At 45.6% G+C, this 19,365-nt stretch overlaps 1 protein-coding gene across 2 annotated transcripts; it reads left to right on the top strand.

The window, feature by feature from the left end:
• The first annotated feature begins 6,139 nt into the window (after positions 1-6,139).
• LOC136106748 (lactosylceramide 4-alpha-galactosyltransferase-like) lies at positions 6,140-19,364 on the top strand. 2 transcript variants are annotated; one of them, XM_065847331.2, is made up of 3 exons: positions 6,140-6,267; positions 11,672-11,782; positions 13,122-19,364. In XM_065847331.2, the coding sequence occupies exon 3, from the start codon at positions 13,176-13,178 to the stop codon at positions 14,253-14,255; it is 1,080 nt and encodes a 359-aa protein (XP_065703403.2). In that variant the 5' UTR covers positions 6,140-6,267; positions 11,672-11,782; positions 13,122-13,175; the 3' UTR covers positions 14,256-19,364. The 2 variants fall into 2 exon arrangements, 1 of the variants encoding a protein (XP_065703403.2); XR_011741752.1 differs by lacking the exon at positions 6,140-6,267 and having other exon boundaries at positions 11,526-11,782; positions 13,122-14,338; positions 19,057-19,364.
• Position 19,365: the final 1 nt, after the last annotated feature.

Genomic DNA, 19,365 nt, shown 5'->3' with positions numbered 1-19,365 from the left:
AACAGGGCAGGATGGACGGAAACACACAAATGAGCAGGTTGCTCATGATTTGAGTCTTGACAGCACTAATCCTTTTGAGTCAAGCTCTGCAGATCTCCAAAAGAGTCAGTTTTACATCCATCATTAATGCCATCACAGTTGTGTAAAGATAAGGCTGGAATTTGTCTGGAGCTGGGTCAGGAGTCTAAAACCCTGCCCTCAGCACCTCCTTTGCCTGATTTTAATGATGCTTATACAGCACACAGTAACCCCTTCAGGCTAAGACAGCAGAACATGAAGGGGTGATGCAAAATGCCGTGAAAAGGCTATGGAGCACGTCGATTTTTCTTTCGCCTTTCCAGTTATTTACAAACCATAACAACCACCAGAACATGACAGAATACCTTATACAATGGTTAAGGAGTTAAAAAATTCCATGCAAGAGAATGGGTTACATAGTCCTTTTACAATGGGAATTATTGAAGGTATTGGTGCCACATACGTAATGACTCCATAGGGTTGGAAATTGCTTGCTAAAACAATTTTGACACCAGCGCAATATTCTCTGTGGCAATTAGAGAATAAAGATCTTGTGACTGAACAGGTCTTGGAAAATTTGTCATCAGGAGCAGGAATAAATCAGGATATGTTGCTAGGAAACGGACAGTATATCACTCCACAGGCGCAGGCTGGGCTTCCGCAGCAGATTTCTGAACAGGCAACTTGTCTTGCTGTTATGGCATGGCGCCGGGTCCCAGAGGCAGGGCAGTGCATAAACTCATTTGCAACAATAAGACAGGGACCGCAGGAGTCTTATATAAACTTCATTGACAGACTGCAAACCACTATAGCAAGGCAGGTTGAAAATGAAGACGCAGCAAAACTTTTACTGCTTCAACTGGCACATGACAATGCTAACTCTGACTGGCAGGCTGCTTTGTTGTCGGTGAAAGGTAAAGCCACTGATGTCGTGCAATATGTTAAGGTTTGTCAGAATATAAGGACTGAAACATATCAGGCTTCGATATTAGCAGCCGCGTTGTCTCAGCTCATTGTAAATCAAGTAAGTCTTAAGTGCTTTATTTGTGGTAATGAGGGCCATGTCAGTAAACACTGTCCTCAACAGCACTATATAACACAGCAGTCATAGATGTCTTCCTTATTAACCTGTTTTCTTTGTAGGTATCTGTTTAAGCATACTACAGTTTAATAAGTCTTTGCCTGTTATATGGTACAGTAAGTTCACAGACTGCTAAATCATGAGAATCTGTTGACTCAAAATATACATTTTGTGATTATACAGAAGACCATGAGTAATTCAGTTCTTTACTGTGTGAATGTGATGATAAGATTTCATATCTAACAGCTGTTACTTTTCTTTCTAGCATGCTAGCTTTATTATTCCAACATCCAGACTTGCGCAACTCTGTGATAGGCTGTGTCTCATCTCGGGGTACTAAATTTGGCTCTTTTGTATGCGCACCGGATAAATAATTCTGCTGTTGGGATAACAGTTGTATCACACCAGATGAGACACTAATAAAAGCCTTGCCCAGTCCAGCTTGCTAGGGCAGCAGGGGGGCGGGTGCCAATTGGGCCCCAGCGCGCACTGACCTGTTTTGTCGGGGAGATCCAGCGGTAACTCCACATGGCTGAGCAGTAAGTGGTTCAAAGGTGCAATGCTAAAATCAAGATATTGTCTTGAATAAGTGTAATTGTGATCCATCTGCATATTTGAACTTGATATTTGGTTTGCATATCTGAGCTCAGTATTTTAATTTGCATATTTATATTTGGTACCAAAAGAATTTTGGGAAGATAATTACAACATGGGAACCAGTTTCGCTACTAAAATACCACCTTGCTCCCCCTTAGGATGCATCCTTACACATTAGAGTAATTGCTCATATTGTTATCTAATAATTTTGAGACCAGAAAATAATTGAAGTTGTTAAACTCTGATTCGCATTGAATTTATGTGTTTGTTGAAGGTATGGGAAAGAAAACTAAATGCTATGATGCATGTGAACTTGGAGGAGGTTGTATTTTAAAGTTGCTAGAATATGACCTGATTTGGATCCAGGAAAATTAAAGTAATGGATTGATAGTTAATATGCTGTTTATTGACATCTGTGAGAAATTGCAGAAGGTAAATGGGACTGAGGAATGTAACTATTGCTCAGCTAATTATAATTGCATATAGAGTGTATTATGGCTGGAATGAAACGGGAAAATAAAAAAGCAAAATAACCCAGGCCTGTGCTATACTGTTTGAACATAAATTCCAGGCCTGCGTCAAGCTGCAAGATAAACTTAGCTCCCTGGCAGCTCCCAGGCAGCTCCCACTTAGCACCAGCAATTAACGCCAGCTGCGTGGCCTTGCCTGTATCTGAACTGCAGCAAGAAGAGCAAGAAAAAAGAAAAAGAAAAAAAAAACCAAATAGAAAAACCTGGCTGCCTGCTTTCAAGGTGGTGAAAGGGGGGTTTTCTCTCCCCGCAACTGAAGTGATGTTATAATACTGAGTGGAGCAGTGTGAGGGTGAAATTTAAAGGAATCCCTAGCAGATCCATAGTTCTAATGAAACTGGGAAATTAAACCAAAAATTTTTTAATAGACTTACTCTGTGGTAACTAGTTGTAAAAGGCTTCTTAGTAAATTCACCATGATAGTTTTTGAGATTGTGGGGAAGGAAAGGAAGGAAAGGAAGGAAAGGAAGGAAAGGAAGGAAAGGAAGGAAAGGAAGGAAAGGAAGGAAGGAAGGAAGGAAGGAAGGAAGGAAGGAAGGAAGGAAGGAAGGAAGGAAGGAAGGAAGGAAGGAAGGAAGGAAGGAAGGAAGGAAGGAAGGAAGGAAGGAAGGAAGGAAGGAAGGAACCAATGGAATGCCAAATTTGGAACAAAGTTTTAACCAATGAATTCTTGTATTTGCCAGAAAGCCCTATAGCTCTCTTGGGTCAAAATTTGTTAAGTAAACTGTAAGCTCAAATAACTTTTCTGAGAATTCTGCCTTATGTAACATCTTAGTCCAGGTCCGTATCTGTAAATCCTATAACTTGCCACTGACTAGTAAAGAAGGCCTCAGCCTGGCTCAGCTCTCTGCTCTGCCTGGCTCTGCGCTCCTCCCTGAACAAGATCTCTGTCTGTGTGTGAATCTCTGTCTGAGTCCTGGTGTGTGTCATTTCTAATCACTGCAGGTAACTAGAGCCTTGTTGAGAGAAATGAAAAATCCATACAGGAGAAGTTTTCCGCACACATGTTTAGGTACCCCTTTTTCAAGTTTATCAACAACAGAAAGTTATATCTTATAATATGAAGAAACATTGAAATAAGGCGTTTGGGCACTTGTGTGAGTACAAAATTGGATGCTGGACATTCAGTGGTCTGCTGCAATTTGGGACCCATACATTTAGTCACGTTTGCACAAGGCTGAGCTGGCAAGGAGTGAAATGGCTGTTCGTTTAATCTGATACCCACTCCTCCTTCACAGTTCCCTGGGAGTGGTAGCAGCAATCCTGACACCCTCCTCACCCACACCTCGGTGCTATTCCATGCTCTCCAGGAGACCCCCAGCAATTCCTCTGATTCCTCCCTTATTCCCCCAAGAAGGACCTGGGACCTATCTCCTCTTCTTGTGGCCATAGGCACAAGTGGTCATACTCACAAAGAATCATCCTGAACGGAGGGGAGCTCAGGACATCTCTAGTCCTGTTCAAAGTGTGGTCAGCACTGAACTCAGACTATATTGCTCCAGGTGTCATCTTGCTGGGTCTTGAAAACCTTGAGAGAGGACACTGCACAGCTTCTCTGGGCATCTCGTTCTGGTGGCATTTGTCCTTGTTGAATTTCATGATGTTCCTTCCTTAGTTTTTTCCTCCCACCTGCCGAGGTCCAGCTGAACAGAAGCCCTGCACTTGATCACACCAACTTCATCACCACAGTTTCCAGACATCTGCAAAATCGGAAAGGTCACAGTCCAGATCCTCTTCCTGGCCGCTGATAAATATAATAAATATTATAGGACTCAAGACAGAGACTGGGAGACTCCACTGGTAACCAATGTCCAGGCAGTCGGGACCACTGATGTGTTCTCTGTACTGTTCCCTCTGCTAAATGATCCTTTGTCATTAGGAAGCCCTGCCTATGCCACTTGTGGAGATGTGGCAACTCTCTAGCAGACACCAGGTTTGCAGATGGCGGGTTTGCAGACATCTTTTCCTACAGTATCACAGTATCACAGTATGTTTGGGATTGGAAGGGACCTCAAAAGATCATCTAGTCCGATCCCGCTGCTGGAGCAGGAACGCCTAGGAGAGGTCGCACAGGAATGTGTCCAGGTGGGCTTTGAATGTCTCCAGGGAAGGAGACTCCACAACCTCCCTGGGCAGCCTGTTCCAGTGCTCTGGCACCCTCACTGAGAAGTTCTTTCTCAAATTTAAGTGGAACCTCATGTGATTTAGCAGCTGATTGCCTGCAAATCAATTGTGTAGTCTTTCCCAGGCATAAGGTGGTTAACATCCACATCACACATCTCGCTGAAAACTCTAGAAAGTTCATGATTTAAGGCCTTTCTGCCGAGAAATCCAGAGAAATACATGTGTTACAAAAAGACACATGCTGCTATTTCTGCAGGTCACTTCTAGGGTCCTCTAACATCACTCTGTCTTCTAGATAGTACCTTGTCATCAGGAGAGCTGGTCAGCACTGCTTTAAAAACCATAGAGCCATGATCATGTTCACATTCATATCTAAAGAATGCAGGTAACCTGTAAGGAAACTTGAGCCTTCCCTGTGGTTATTTTAGAGTATATTTTGACAGAGTTCTTGTTAATAAGCCTTCCTGCGGTTTTCCATGCACTGAAATAAAAATTAAGATAGTAGTGTTTCATTCAGGAGAATCCCATGTACATACCATGTTTCAGGAAAAGTGCAGAAATTTATCCACAGTGGGCATTTCTTTCAATCAGGCTCTTAGGCAACTTGCCATGATTTTAACAAGTGGCTCTCCCAGACTGAACCAAGGCACCTTCAAGCCCAACTCTGAACCTCCTAACTGAGAACTCCTGTGTCTTCTCCTTCTAGTCTGGCCAGGAGGGAGATATATGCTGCACCCTCCTGCCAATGGAAATCTCCACGTTCTCTAGCAGAAAGGGCAAACAAATATAGTGATAAGGTCACAAAGATTCTTCTGATGTGGCAGCCTTGATGTGAGGCAGCTTAAGAACCAGGAAGAGCAAAAGTGAGGCAGGCGGGTGGGTGCCCTATTGTTGGCAGGGAGGGGCTAAAAGTCATAGAAGAAAAAAGGGCATTAATCAAATAGTGGCAGAAGAGTCTAGAAGCAGAATAGCAAGCTTTTATGTGCCCTTTCCTGCCCTGGGCTGCACTTTGTGGCTGGCTGAGAAACTGCTGGTCTAAACTCCATACAGAAAGAAACAGTAAGTAGCAAACTGTGCTGCCTTTTTAAAATTTTTTTCAGATGATTGAGCAATCCTTTTTCTCCAGAATTTTCTATTTAACTGTGGGATGAAACTCATACAGCCTAAGAGGACAATGCTGAAAAACATAAGCAATCTGTGCTTAACTCCTTGAGAGTTTGTTGCCCAAAGGAATTCATATCCCTGAGTTACGAGCCCAAAGCAGCCAGTTTACATTAATGCACCAGAGGAGAAGCTGCAGTAGCTGAGGAGCATGAAGAACATAAGTGATATTAATATCTTACTCAGCATTACTGAGAGTGGGGAAAACAGCCTCCTACAGAAGGGCCGGGCAGACCAGCAGAATGACTTGAGCTGCCACTCCTCAGCTACACTGGAGGCACCGACGCTCTTTTTTCATTCTGGCTCTTTGGTGATTTGAGTTCCTTGGAAATGGGAAATCTACAAGATGACCCAAGCGGTGTGAGTACCTGGGATTGTTAGCAAAGAGAAGAACACAAAACAGCAGCTGGTTTCCCACCACAGTATAAAGCTTAATGTGTAGCAATAATGGGTATCAATTTCCTTATTTTTTTGCTTGTTTGCTTGTTAGTTCTTGGTGATGCATTTCTAATTAGATGGGTTCCTCACAGCGCAGCTGCAGGAACCTTGTATCAGCAACTGTATGAACTGAAAGTGTGACGTCACATCCACCTTGATCTGTTTCCTCCAGGTGTTCAGAGTCCGTCTCTCACCAGTTCTTTTCAGGAAAAGGAAGTGTCAGTTCATAGAGTTACAGGCGCTCTGAGAAACAGTGATCTCTTGAAAGTCTTGTCCAGCTGAGCGGTGACTTCTGTGGTGTCTTGGAAGCAGGGACAGGTAAGTAGTATTTACCATTTCTGTGCAATGGCACGTGAGATTTCGGAGGAAGGTAGAAGATGGATGTTTTGCATTTGTATTGTGAGATAAATTGTCTGGCTAATGCAGCATTGAAAATGTCTTCCTATCCCGTGTAAATGCAGAAATATATTTATGTATTTCTAAATATATAGACGTGTGCTTGTTTTGGAAGTACCTCACTTACTAAATTACGCATGTAATCTTGAATCTTGCTCACTGTTAGATTAGAACCATCTGTTGTGCCAGCGGAGTTGTTTGTCCTGTCACCTATTTGGTTAAAGATTAAAGCTTTATAGATTTAGAACTCATCACAGAAGCAGTTGCAGACGTCTGTTGACAAAGCTCCAGGAATGTTCAAAAGGAGCATTCCTGTTTCCTGGTCTTATGGATTGTAGCACATATGTTTCATGTTCAGAATGACCTGAATTTCTAGAATTTGATAGATAAGGTCTCGTATGCTGTTTCCAGAGTTTGTGGTGGACCACCATGCAGGTTTGCCATTTGTTTGTCTTATGCTGTATATCCTTCCAAGTGGCAAGCACAACTTACGTGCACAAAATACACAGAGAGAACTGAGGATCAGTCTTAGTATCTGATACGCTGAAAGGAGAGACCTGTCCTTCTTTTGTGTTTGAAAGAGAGGGATCCAAAGATGGGCAGCAGTTTCTGATGTGGGACCTGAAGGTCCTGTGACAATATGGAGGAGCCAGGAGACTGTTCCAGAAATTACCAAAAGGCATAGTTTAAGTTGGGATGAAGGAAGGAGAGTTCTGCTCTACTGTGGTACTTTCCCAAGGCTCCTGGTTTGCTGCCTTTCCTGTCAATGTCTTTTTCTTCTTTCCTCCCTTCAGATCACAACAGTTGTGCTGGGAGAGATGTCCAACCGCCTGCCAAAACTGCCATTCCTCAGCCACACTGGAGGCACCAACGCTCTTTTTTCATTCTGTCTCTTTGGTGATTTGAGTTTGTTGGAAATGGGAAATCTACAAGATGACTTGAATTTCGAACTGAGCTTGAATAGGAGTCAGTGTCTGAAAGAAGGAAAATTACTAAAAGTTCAAGTAAATGGGAGGCAAAGCAGATGTTTGTTGCTAGTGTTAAACAGGAATATGGAGGAAGAGGTTTGCTGGGGACAAGTAGTTGCATGGACCTTTCAGTGGAGAAGGCTGTGACAGAGGAGCTATCTTCAGTCCTTACCCAAACCCCAGCTTCTGCTTAAACAGCAGAAGTGTGGCTGGTGGCATCTCATTATCAATACTGGTCATGCAGCCCAAACAAGGCACCTGTTCAACTTCACAGGGAGTTCTGGCTCACAACATATTGCAGAAGTCAGCAACCACAGGATTTTTGTTTGTTTTTAGCCATATCTTCACATTCTTTCCAGAGTCCTAAGAAGAGCAGTTCCTTCTGTAAAGGGTTCTCTGCATCAGCTTATCCCATTTATTTGAGTACCACCACATTATGTTTAATAGAATTTTTACTTTGGAAATAACTACCAGTGGCAGATAGGAGTCTGCTATCTGTTGCACATCCAATGTATGTGAAATACTAGGGGCATGTCAGTATTTTTTAATTTTTTCTACATATCTGTCAACTCTACAGGAAATCCATAATTTCTTTCATGCCTGCTGCTTCACAGAATCACAGAATCACAGGATGTTAGGGATTGGAAGGGACCTCAAAAGATCATCTAATCCATTCCCCCTGCCAGAGCAGGAACACTTAGATGAGGTTACACAGGAAGGCATCCAGGCAGGTCTTGAATGCTTCCAGAGTAGGAGACTCCACAACTCCCCTGGGCAGCCTGTTCCAGTGCTCTGGCACCCTCACTGAGAAGAAGTTTCTTCTCAAGTTTAAGTGGAACCTTTTGTGTTCCAGCTTGATCCCATTACTCCTTGTCCTATCATTGGTTGTCACCGAGAAGAGCCTGGCTCCATCCTCATGACACTCACCCTTCATATATCTGTAAACATTAAGGAGGTCACCCCTCAGTCTCCTCTTCTCCATGTTAAAGAGCCCCAGCTCCCTTAGCCTTCCTCATAAGGGAGATGCTCCACTCCCTTCATCATCTTCGCTGCCCTGTGCTGGACTCTCTCAAGCAGTTCCCTGTCCATATTGAACTGAGGGGCCCAGAACTGGACACAATATTCCAGATGCGGTCTCACCAGGGCAGAGTAATGGGGAAGGAGAACCTCTCTTGACCTACTAACCACCCCCCTTCTAATACACCCCAGGATGCCATTGGCCTTCCTGGCCACCAGGGCACAGTGCTGGCTCATGGTCATCCCGCTGTCCACCAGGACCCCCGGGTCCCTTTTGCCTACGCTGCTCTCTAATAGGTCATCCCCAACTTATACTGGAACCTGGGGTTGTTCCTGCCCAGATGCAAGACTCTACACTTTCCCTTGTCATATTTCATTAAATTTTTCCCTGCCCAACTCTCCAGCCTGTCCGGGTCTTGCTGGATCGCAGCACAGCCTTCTGGTGTATCAGCCACTCCTCCCTGCTGATTGAACTTGGTCAGCTGTGGCAGATTTGTCCTGGGTTTATAAAGGACTATAGGGCTCTGTTTGATCTTTCCTCCTCTAGAAACATTTTGCAATATCACATGAGCTCATGTGGGTAAGCTCAAGATGTCTACTCAGGAGAGGGTTGGAGCGTGTACCTACAGATTTCAATCCTCATATTTATTTAATAAATATAATTCTACTAACTGTATTCCTGCATTCAGTAAGTGTCTCTCTAAACTCTAAAGTCACTTAATTTCATAAAATAGAAGCCTTTTCTCTCTCTTTTCTCTGCTGAGTGCTACCACAATATTGTTAAAGATTTCCCTGAAGATTAGAAGACAAATTATCCCTGCCAAAACAAAGGATTTGTTTAGCAACTCACATAGTCATCTCGTAAAAACTCTTTCTGGACAGTATTTACTTAAAAAGGTCCTCTTTTTTCCCCTGCTCGTCTCCTCCCTGTTTCTTCTGTCCTCCTCAACCCTGCTCCCAAATGTGCAGTCCAGGAAGGCTGTGGCGCAAAGTCATTTAAGAGCCCTTCTTGAGGGAAAGAGCAGTTACCTGCCTTAATCAAACACGTGTTGGGAATTGAGGTCTGCCTAGGGCTGGCTTGTCCTCAGCAGGAGAGAAGAGGAACAACAAAGCTCTCCACAAGCTCTGTCTGGATATGCCGTTTGTGAAGACCAGCAGATGACACCAAGTTGGGTGGGAGTGTTGATCTGCTTGAGGGTAGGAAGGCTCTACAGAGCAATCTAGGCAGGCTGGATTGTTGGGCTGAGCGTAGTTATATGAGGTTCAGGAAGGCTAAATGCTGCGTCCTGCACTTGGGTCACAACAACCCCATGCAATGCTACAGGCTTGGGGAAGAGTGGCTGGAAAGATGCCCAGCAGAAAAGGATCTGGGGCCGTTGGTCAACAGCCATCTGAATATGAGCCAGCAAAGTGCCCAGGTGGCCAAAAAGGCCAACAGTATCCTGGCTTTTATCAGGAATAGCATGGCCAGGAGGACTCGGGAAGTGATCATCCTCCTGTACTCGACACTGGTGAGGCCCCACCTTGAATCTTGTGTTCAGTGTTGGGGCCCTCACTACAAGAAAGACATCTTGGTGCTGGAGAGAGCTCAGAGAAGGGCGATGAATCTGATGAGAAATCTGGAGCACAAGTTTGATGAGGAGTGGCTGAGGGAACTGGGGTTGTTCAGCCTGGAGAAAAGGAGGCTGAGGGGAGACTTTATGGTTCTCAACAATTACCCGAAAGGAGGTTGTAGGAAGGTGGGTGACAGATTCTTCTTCCAAGTAGCAAGCAATAGCACAAGAGCAAACAGCCTCAAGTTGCACCAGAGAGGTCTTCATGGCAGGGTTTGTCATGCCCTGGCATAGGCTATCCAAGGAAGTGGTTGTCTCACCATCCCTGGAGGTATTTAAAAGATATGTAGATGTGTTGATTACAGACCTGGTTTAGTGGGGAACTTAGCAGTACTGGCTTAACAGTTGGACTTGATGATCTTAAAGGTCTTTTACAACCTAAATGGTTCTATAGTTCTATGAAGATTAATTTCTGCATCTGGCTATAGGTAATAGGAACAATGGGACATTTCTCAACACTGTAATCCCTCCTTGTGGGGTATGGATGCCACAGCCTCTTGCACATCACCATGTCCTTGGAACACATGTCAGGACTGAATGGGCAGACAGATGATGGATCCTGATGGGATGGATCCTGATTGGATGCATCCCGAAGTGGTCAGGTAGCTGGCTGATGCCATTGTGAGACTGCTCTTTGTTATGCTTAGAAGGTTGTAGTGATCAGGGGAAGTGGAATGAAGTAAAAGTCACTCCTGTCTTTGCTATCTTCGGAAAATGCAAGGAAAAGGAACCAGTCTCCACAGCAGCCTTGTAAGAAATATTGATGCAATGTGGACTAAACAAACACAGGGAGGTGGATTGGAGAGAAGCTGTGGAGTCTCTGTCCACAGACATGGCCTTGAGCAACCCGGTCTAGGTGACTCTGCTTTGATCTGGGAGACTGGGCAAATAATATCCAGAGGCACCATCCAAGCCCAACCCTTCAGTAATTATGTGGGGCCTGACCTGATGCCTGGAGAGCTCCATGGATGAAAGGGCTGGAAAGAGCTGCAGGTTCTTTCCCAAGAGCTTCCCCGGTGTTGGCATCATCTGAGTCTGCCCGTGGTGCTGCAGTGCTTGGAAGGATTTGGGGAGGGGGGAGGGGTTTGCGAAGCTGCAGAGTAATAGGGCTGGCATTTGTTGTAGGCAACTGCACTAAGTTCTAAACTTAGTGTCTGCATGGATAAAGGTGGTATTTTACCATCATGTCAACGTGTCTTCTGTAAACGAAGGTCAACTGCCATTGAGCACATGGACAAGGGGAACTCAATCATAAAATGACGGACACCTCATTGAATGAAGTATGGGGCATAAGAGGGAGTATTCCCAAACGGATTACTTTATTAATTGGTCAAAAGGGTGTACGTTCAAAGGAGCCTTCAGGAATGAAATACTGGGATGGGAGGAGGCAGCTCTATGAATCTCTCAGCTCAGTTCTCGTGGCAGCCACCCAAGCAGAATGAGTACCTGGGATTGTTACCAAAGAGAACAACACAAAACCGCAGCTGGTTTCCCACCGCAGTATAAAGCTTAATGTGTAGCAATAATTGGGTATCAATTTCCTTATTTTATTGCTTGTTTGTTTGTTTGTTTTTGGTGGTGCATTTCTAATCAGATGGGTTCCTCACAGCACAGCTGCAGGAACCTTGTATCAGCCACTGTATGAACTGAAAGTGTGACGTCACATCCGCCTTGATCTGCCTATTTCCTCCATGTGTTCAGAGTCCATCTCTCACCATTTCTTTTCAGCAAAAGGAAGTGCCAGCTCATAGAGTTCTAGGTGCTCTGAGAAACACCGACCTCTTGAAAGTCTTGTCCAGCTGAGCGGTGACTTCTGTGGTGTCTTGAAAGCAGGGACAGGTGAGTAGTATTTGTCGTTGCTGTCCAATGGCACTTGTGATTTCTGAGGAATGTAGAAGACAAATTTATTGTGTTTGTTTTGTGAGATTAATGGACTGGCTTATGCTGCGTCAAAAATGTCCCCTTATCCAGTACAAAAGCAGAAATGTATTTCTAAAGATATAGAAGTGTGATCGTGGTGGAAGTTCCTCCTCCTAATAAAAATATGCATGTAACCTTGAAGCTTGCTCACTGTTAGATTAGAGCCGTGCTTTCCTTCCTTCTCTACAGCAAAGGCTCTGTCCTCTTATACCTGTACCTGCTTCCTCTTCTATAGCTCACCAAGCTAAAAATTATTTACAGGATTCGACAGGCTATGGTGTGGAGAGAGAGCGAAATAGGTATGCAAAATGTAAAGTGTTTTTTTTCTGTGTCTCTAACACCCACAGCACATGCTGGCATTTCTCTGCAGGAGGAGAAAATGTTCTGGGAATCCAGAGCTGATTATTTGTGTATTGGCTGCCTCTCCTCTGTTCCCGAAGCCCCAGTGTCTCATGGAGAGCGGTGGCTCCGTGCTGTTGCATTTGGAAACCCCCCAGTGCAGCTCAAAAGTCATTTTCTGGCTACATGGAGAGATTAGTCTGTAACCCAGTTGCAGTAACCAGGGGTGGTGTGAAAAGCAAATGGCATTGTGCCAGCTGGATTTTCTGTCCTGTTCACTGGCTGTTTGGTTAAAGATTAAAGCTTTTTACTGTTTCCTGAAGCTGTCTGTTCTGGAGCATGGGGAATTAGATTTGGAAATGGAGTGGAGAGAGGCAGGATAAATCTTACAATCATAGAATCATTTGGTTTGGAAAAGACTTTTAAAATCATCAAGCCGACTGTAATCCCAGAAGTGCCAATCCCACCACCAAACCATGTCCCTAAACTTCACATCTATGTGTCTTTTCAATATCTCCAGGGATAGCGACGCAACCACTTCCCTGGGCAGCCTGTTCCAATGCTTTAGAACTCTCTTAGTGACTACATTTTTCCTAATGTTCAATCTAAACCTGACCTGGTGCAACTTGAGCTGTTTCATCTTGTCCTAAATGCCACAGTCCTCCTTGCTATTTCTACAAGTGCTTTTGCACACGGTAGTGGGTCCAGAATGCGTGGGTTCTGCTGCCCTTCACTTTGAGGGGGGGCAAGGGTCAAAATGCTGATACTAATGCTGATGCTAATGCAGGATACTGTTTCGGAAATGACGAAAACACATAGGGTGAAAGAAGACGGGTTATACTCTGCCATGGCACTGTCCCAAGGCTCATGGTCTGCTGTCTTGCCTGTCAGTGTCTTTTTCTTCTTTCCTCCCCTTCAGATCACAACGGCTGTGCTGGGAGAGCAGGCTCTGACAGGAGCGGAACTGCCCAGGATGTCCAACTGTCTGCCAAAACTGACTGCAGTGCTGCCGAGCCACAGGCCTGGGGCTCTGTTTATCCTCACCATTTCATTTCTGCTCGTTGCCTCTGTCATGTTCTACCAGAGAACTGGGAAGGACACTGGGGGCCAGTTCTACAGCTCACCCACAGAAATCAGATGCGAACAGTTTTTTCCTTCTCCTCACCATGCCATTGATGGTGGGTCCCCTGCTTCCCCAGGGGATGTGTTTTTTGTGGAGACCTCTAACCAAATTAACCCAAGTTACCTGTTCACGTGCGCTGTGGAGTCAGCGGCCCGGGCGCATCCTGAAACACGGGTTGCGGTGCTCATGAAGGGCCTGGCAAAGGGGAATGTCTCATTGCCCAGCCACTGGGCATTCTCATTGCTGAGCTGCTTCCCCAACGTGGAGATCCAGCCCCTGGACTTGGCAGACCTCTTCTCAGGAACACCTCTGGCAAAGTGGTACTTGCAGGCTCAGCACCGTTGGGAGCCTTATTTCTTACCCATCCTGTCTGATGCCTGCAGAATTGCCATCATGTGGAAATTTGGTGGCATCTACCTGGACACAGACTTCATTGTGCTGAAGAACTTGAAGAACCTCACCAATGCCCTTGGGCTTCAGACTCATGATGAATTGAATGGGGCCTTTCTGTCCTTCAAACCCAAGCATGAGTTCATGGAACTTTGCATGCAGGACTTTGTGGACAACTACAATGGGTGGATCTGGGGGCGCCAGGGCCCAGAACTTGTAACACGTGTCTTCAAGAAGTGGTGTTCCATCAGCAATATCCAAAATGGTATGATCTGCAAAGGAGTGAGTGCTCTGCCCCCTGAGACTTTTTATCCCATTCGATGGCAGGACTGGAAAAAATTATTTGAAGCAATCAGCTCCTCGGAGCTTCACAATCTCCTTAAGAACACCTATGCCGTGCACGTATGGAACAAGAAGAGCCATGGGACAAGGCTAGAGATCACGTCCCAGGCTTTGCTGGCTCATCTGTATTCTCAGTTCTGCCCTGCCACATTTGCACAGATTAAGGACTTCGAAGAGCAGTCTAGGAATGTGATGTGATGTGTGTGCTGTTAGTTGCAGAAAAGTTTCCCAATCCAAAGGAAACCGAGTGCCTTCCACAGAGCTGGTTTCTAGCCCACAGAGTAGGTATTTTGTGTGACAGCTCAGCGATTTTCATTCCATTTCTGATATCTGTCTCAAACCGTACATGTTTCAAATGTAGAACAGAAGTGGATTTTGGTCTCTCTAGCTGTGCTTCAGTAGCCCTTCATTCTGCAGGGAAGGGTGACCTCGTTCTATTAATACATGGCTCTGTGGCTGATGTCACTGCCACAATTTTGGACTTTCTGTTAATTGGATGTTGTAAACAGCACCAGGTTTGCTGGTGTTGGATGGGGTTCACCTTTCTCAAAGGAGGAAGAGGGTCTTTGCACTTGATCTCTCTGGGCTCATTGACAGAGCTTTAAAGTAGACATGATGGGGGAGGGGGACAATATCAGGCTCACCTGTGACAGGCTTTGGGAGAAGATGCTAAGGTTAGAGAAGTGGGGTGCTAGTGAGGACACTCAGCCAGTGGCCCTGAGATGTGTTGGCCTCACTGAAGCACACTTGAAGTCTTATGGAGATGAGCCAGAGGCTCCTGAGGTAATAGAAGCCAACAGGAAAACAGCAGTGAAATACTTCAAAGGAAGTAATGGTTGTTCCTCTAAGAAAATGACACAGCCAGCTGCCCAGCTGAGGTGCCTCTACACCAATGCACGCAGCATGGGCAATGAACAGGAGGACCTGAAAGCCACTATGCTGCTAGAAGATTAGGACCAAGTGGCCATTACTGAAATGTAGTAGGACGGATCCCATGAGTGGAATGTGGCTCTCAGTGGCTACAGGCTGTTCAGAAGGGACAGGCAAGGAAGGAAGTGTGGAGGGGTTGCCCTCTACATCAAGAGAAAGATAGAGCATGAAGAGCTGGCTCTGAGGAGTAGCCACGAGCATGTTGAATGCTTATGGGTAAGAATCAGAGACGGAGGCAACAAAGGAAACCTTGTGGTTGGTGTCTACTACAGGACACCCAATCAGGGGGAGACTGTTGATGAAGTATTCTTACTCCAGCTACGTGAGGCATTATGCTCACAGGCTCTTGTCTTGAATCGCCCTTATGGCTGCTGGAAAAGAGCATGGCAAGCTATAGGGAATCCAGGAGGCTCCTCGAGTGCATTGAAGATAACTTCCTGAGTCAGGTAACAGACAGCTCTGCCAGGGGGATGCAATACTGGACCTGATGGTCACCAGTGCATGTGAGCTAATTCGTGACATCAAAATCAGAGGCAGCCTGAGCTGCAATGATCATGCACTTATGGAGTTTGCAGTCCTGAGGGATGTGGGACATGTGAAGACTGAACACAGGATCCTGAATTTTAGGAAAGCAAACTTCTGGCTCATCAAAGAGTTAGTCAATAGGACTCCCTGGGAAACTTCCCTGAGGGACAAGGGAGCAGAACAGAGCTTGCAGATCTTTAAGGTTGCTTTCCATAGAGCAGATGTAAGAAATTGGGTAGGAAGGAAAGAGACTGGCATGGCTGTTTTGAGACCTGCTGATCAAATTAAAGGACAAGAAGGAAATGCATAGGCAGTGGAAGCAGGGACAGGTATCCTGGGAAGGGTATAGGGACACTGCCTGGTTGTGCAGAGATGGGGTCAGGAAGACCAAGGCACAGCAAGGGATGCAAAAAGGAAGGTACCCCACATGATGTGCAAGACTGACAAACTGGTAAGAACGAATGAGGAGAAGGCTGAAGTACTCAACAACTTATTTGCCTCAGCCTTCACTGGCAAGCTCTCTTCCCTAACCTCTCAAGTGGATGAACTTGAAGATGAGAACTGGGGGAGCAATGTCCCTCCCACTATTAATGAAAATCAGGTTCATGACCACCTGAGGAAACTGAACATACATGAATCTATGCGACCTGATGAGATGCATCCCAAAATCCTGAGGAAACTGGCTGATGTAGCTGCCAAGCCACTCTCCATGATATTTGAGAAAACATGGCAGTCAGGGGAAGTCCCTGGTGACTGGAAAAGGGGAAACATCACAGCCATTTTGAAAAAGGGTAGAAAGGAGGACCCCAGGAACTACTGACCTGTCAGCCTCACCTCTGTGCCTGGGAAGATCATGATACCTAGAAGGTATGCTAAGGCACATGGAGGACAGGAAGGTGATTTGAGACAGCCAGCATGGCTTCACCAAGGGCAAGTCCTGCCTAACCAACCTAGTGGCCTTCTATGATGGAATAACCACATCAGTGGACAAAGGAAAGGCTATGGATGTTGTCTATCTGGAATTCTGTAAAGCCTTTGTCATAGTACCCCACAACATTCTTCTCTCTAAGTTAGAGAGATGTGAACCTGATGGGTGGACTGTTTGGTGGATGAGGAACTGGCTGGATGGTTGCACCCAGAGAATAGTGGTCAATGGTACAATTTGTGGATGGACACTGGTGAGGAGTGGTGTCCCTCATGGGTCCATGTTGGGCCCAGTAATATTTAATATCTTCATCAAGATACATAGAGAGTTTACTTTTTAGTTCAGTGTTTTCAGTTACTAAAAAAAGATCTGTGTTACTCATTTTCATGACGTCTGTCACTAACATAACATCAAGAAAACAATTGTTTTCAACTATTTTTTCTGGAGTCGCTACTTCACAGTATCACACAGTATCACAGTATGTTTGGGATTGGAAGGGACCTCAAAAGATCATCTAGTCCAATCCCCCTGCTGGAGCAGGAACGCCTAGGTGAGGTCGCACAGGAATGTGTCCAGGCGGGCTTTGAATGTCTCCAGGGAAGGAGACTCTACAACCTCCCTGGGCAGCCTGTTCCAGTGCTCTGTTACCCTCACTGAGAAGAAGTTCTTTCTCAAATTGAAGTGGAACCTCTTGTGTTCCAGCTTGATCCCATTGCCCCTTGTCCTATCATTGTTTGCCACTGAGAAGAGCCTGACTCCATCCTCGTGGCACTCACCCTTTATATATTTATAAACATTAATAAGGTCACCCCTCAGTCTCCTCTTCTCCAAACTAAAGAGCCCCAGCTCCCTCAGCCTTTCTTCATAAGGGAGGTGCTCCACTCCCTTAATCATCTTTGTTGCCCTACGCTGGACCCTCTCCAGCAGTTCCCTGTCCTTCTTGAACTGAGGGGCCCAGAACTGGACACAATATTCCAGATGGGGTCTCACCAGGGCAGAGTAGAGGGGAAGGAGGACCTCTCTCAATCTACTGACCACCCCCCCTTGTAATACACCCAAGGATGCCATTGGCCTTCCTGGTCACAAGGGAACAGTGCTGGCTCATGGTCATCCTGTTGTCCACCAGGACCCCCAGGTCCCTTTCCCCTACACTGCTCTCTAATAGGTCATTCCCCAACCTATATTGGAACCTGGGGTTGTTCCTGCCCAGATGCAGGACTCTACACTTTCCCTTGTTAAATTCCATCAGGTTATCCCCCGCCCAACTCTCCAGCCTGTCCAGGTCCCGCTGGATGGCAGCACAGCCTTCTGGCGTGTCAGCCACTCCTCCCAGCTTAGTGTCATCAGCAAACTTGCTGATGGTACACTCAATTCCCTCGTCTAAATCATTAATGAATATATTGAATAATATTGGTCCCAGTACTGACCCCTGAGGCACTCCACTAGATACTGGCCTCCAACTGGACTCCGCACCATTGACCACCACTCTCTGGCTTCTCTCTTTAAGCCAGTTTGCAACCCACCTCACTACTCTATTGTCTAGACCACACCTCCTCAATTTAGCTGTGAGGATGCTGTGAGGGACTGTGTCAAAGGCTTTACTGAAGTCAAGGTAGACCACGTCCACCGCTCTGCCATCATCCATCCACCTTGTTACATTCTCATAAAAGGTTATGAGGTTGGTCAAGCATGACTTACCCTTGGTAAAGCCATGCTGACTGCCCCTAATGACCCTCTTATCCCTGATGTGCCTTGAGATGGCACCAAGGATAAGCTGTTCCATTACTTTCCCAGGGACAGAGGTGAGGCTGACCAGTCTATAATTACCCGGGTCCTCCTTCTTGCCCTTTTTAAAGACTGGAGTGACATTTGCTTTCCTCCAATCCTCGGGCACCTCTCCCGTTTCCCAAGACTTGGCAAAAATGATGGATAGCGGTCTAGCAATGACTTCAGCCAGCTCCCTCAGCACCCGCGGATGCATCCCATCTGGACCCATGGATTTATGGACGTCCAGACTATTTAATTGTTCCCTAACCCAGTCCTCATTGACTAAAGCAAACTCCTCCATTAACCTGGCTTCATCCAGGGTCTCAGGGGTACAGGGTTCCCCAGGACAGCCTCCAGCAGAGTAGACAGAGACAAAGAAGGCATTCAGCAATTCTGCCTTCTCTGTGTCTTCTGCCAACCTAGGCTGGTCAGTGAGAACCTAGTCAGGTCAGAGCTCACAGAGGGCAGGGAGCAGGGACTTTGAGGTCTCCACGTCTCACCTGACAGTTTGTCACCCACCAAGCTCTGTGGCCCCTGAGCCCAGCCTGTCTCTTAGTTATCTCCCCAGTTGCCTAAGCCTCAGCCTCTCAATTGTGAAGTCCTTCTCTCTAGCCAGTGGTGTTGTAATCCCTCTGCTTACTCATGAGTTTCTGGTGCAGCAGCTGTCTTCAAAGAGAAAACTAAGGATTACATTGTCAGGCATGTTTTTGCCATAGAAATTCCAGTAATAAATAATTCCATTCCTGCAGCTAAATATCTTTACCTAGAGTGTGCAATGATGCAATCTCCTTACCTTTAGGTTAGTTTGTTAACCTGCTTTAATTTACCGGTGCTAATTCCCAGTTTTAATAGGTAAACAATGGATGACTTGTGAATGGATGAACTGCCTGGACAGTCATAAACCCAGAGGTTGGGAGAAAGCAAGCGCTTGAGGACACAGGTGATTCAGTATCCTTGTGTGAGTCGATGGGCTAAGGGAGGAAGTTTTCTATTGATTGACTGATTGATTCATTCATTCATTCATTTTTAGTGATAATATTAGGGCTGTCAAACACACACCTTCTTTGATTTTGTAAAGAAAAACTGTGTTTAGGAATCATCACGTTCTGTTTACTGCAAGTAACATAACAATTAAAGAGCTTTGAAGCATTTCACATTTAG

This window comes from Patagioenas fasciata, chromosome 1 (assembly GCF_037038585.1).
Source record: "Patagioenas fasciata isolate bPatFas1 chromosome 1, bPatFas1.hap1, whole genome shotgun sequence".
NCBI classification, from domain to species: Eukaryota; Metazoa; Chordata; class Aves; order Columbiformes; family Columbidae; genus Patagioenas; species Patagioenas fasciata.
This window is presented reverse-complemented; position numbering and strand designations above follow the sequence as displayed.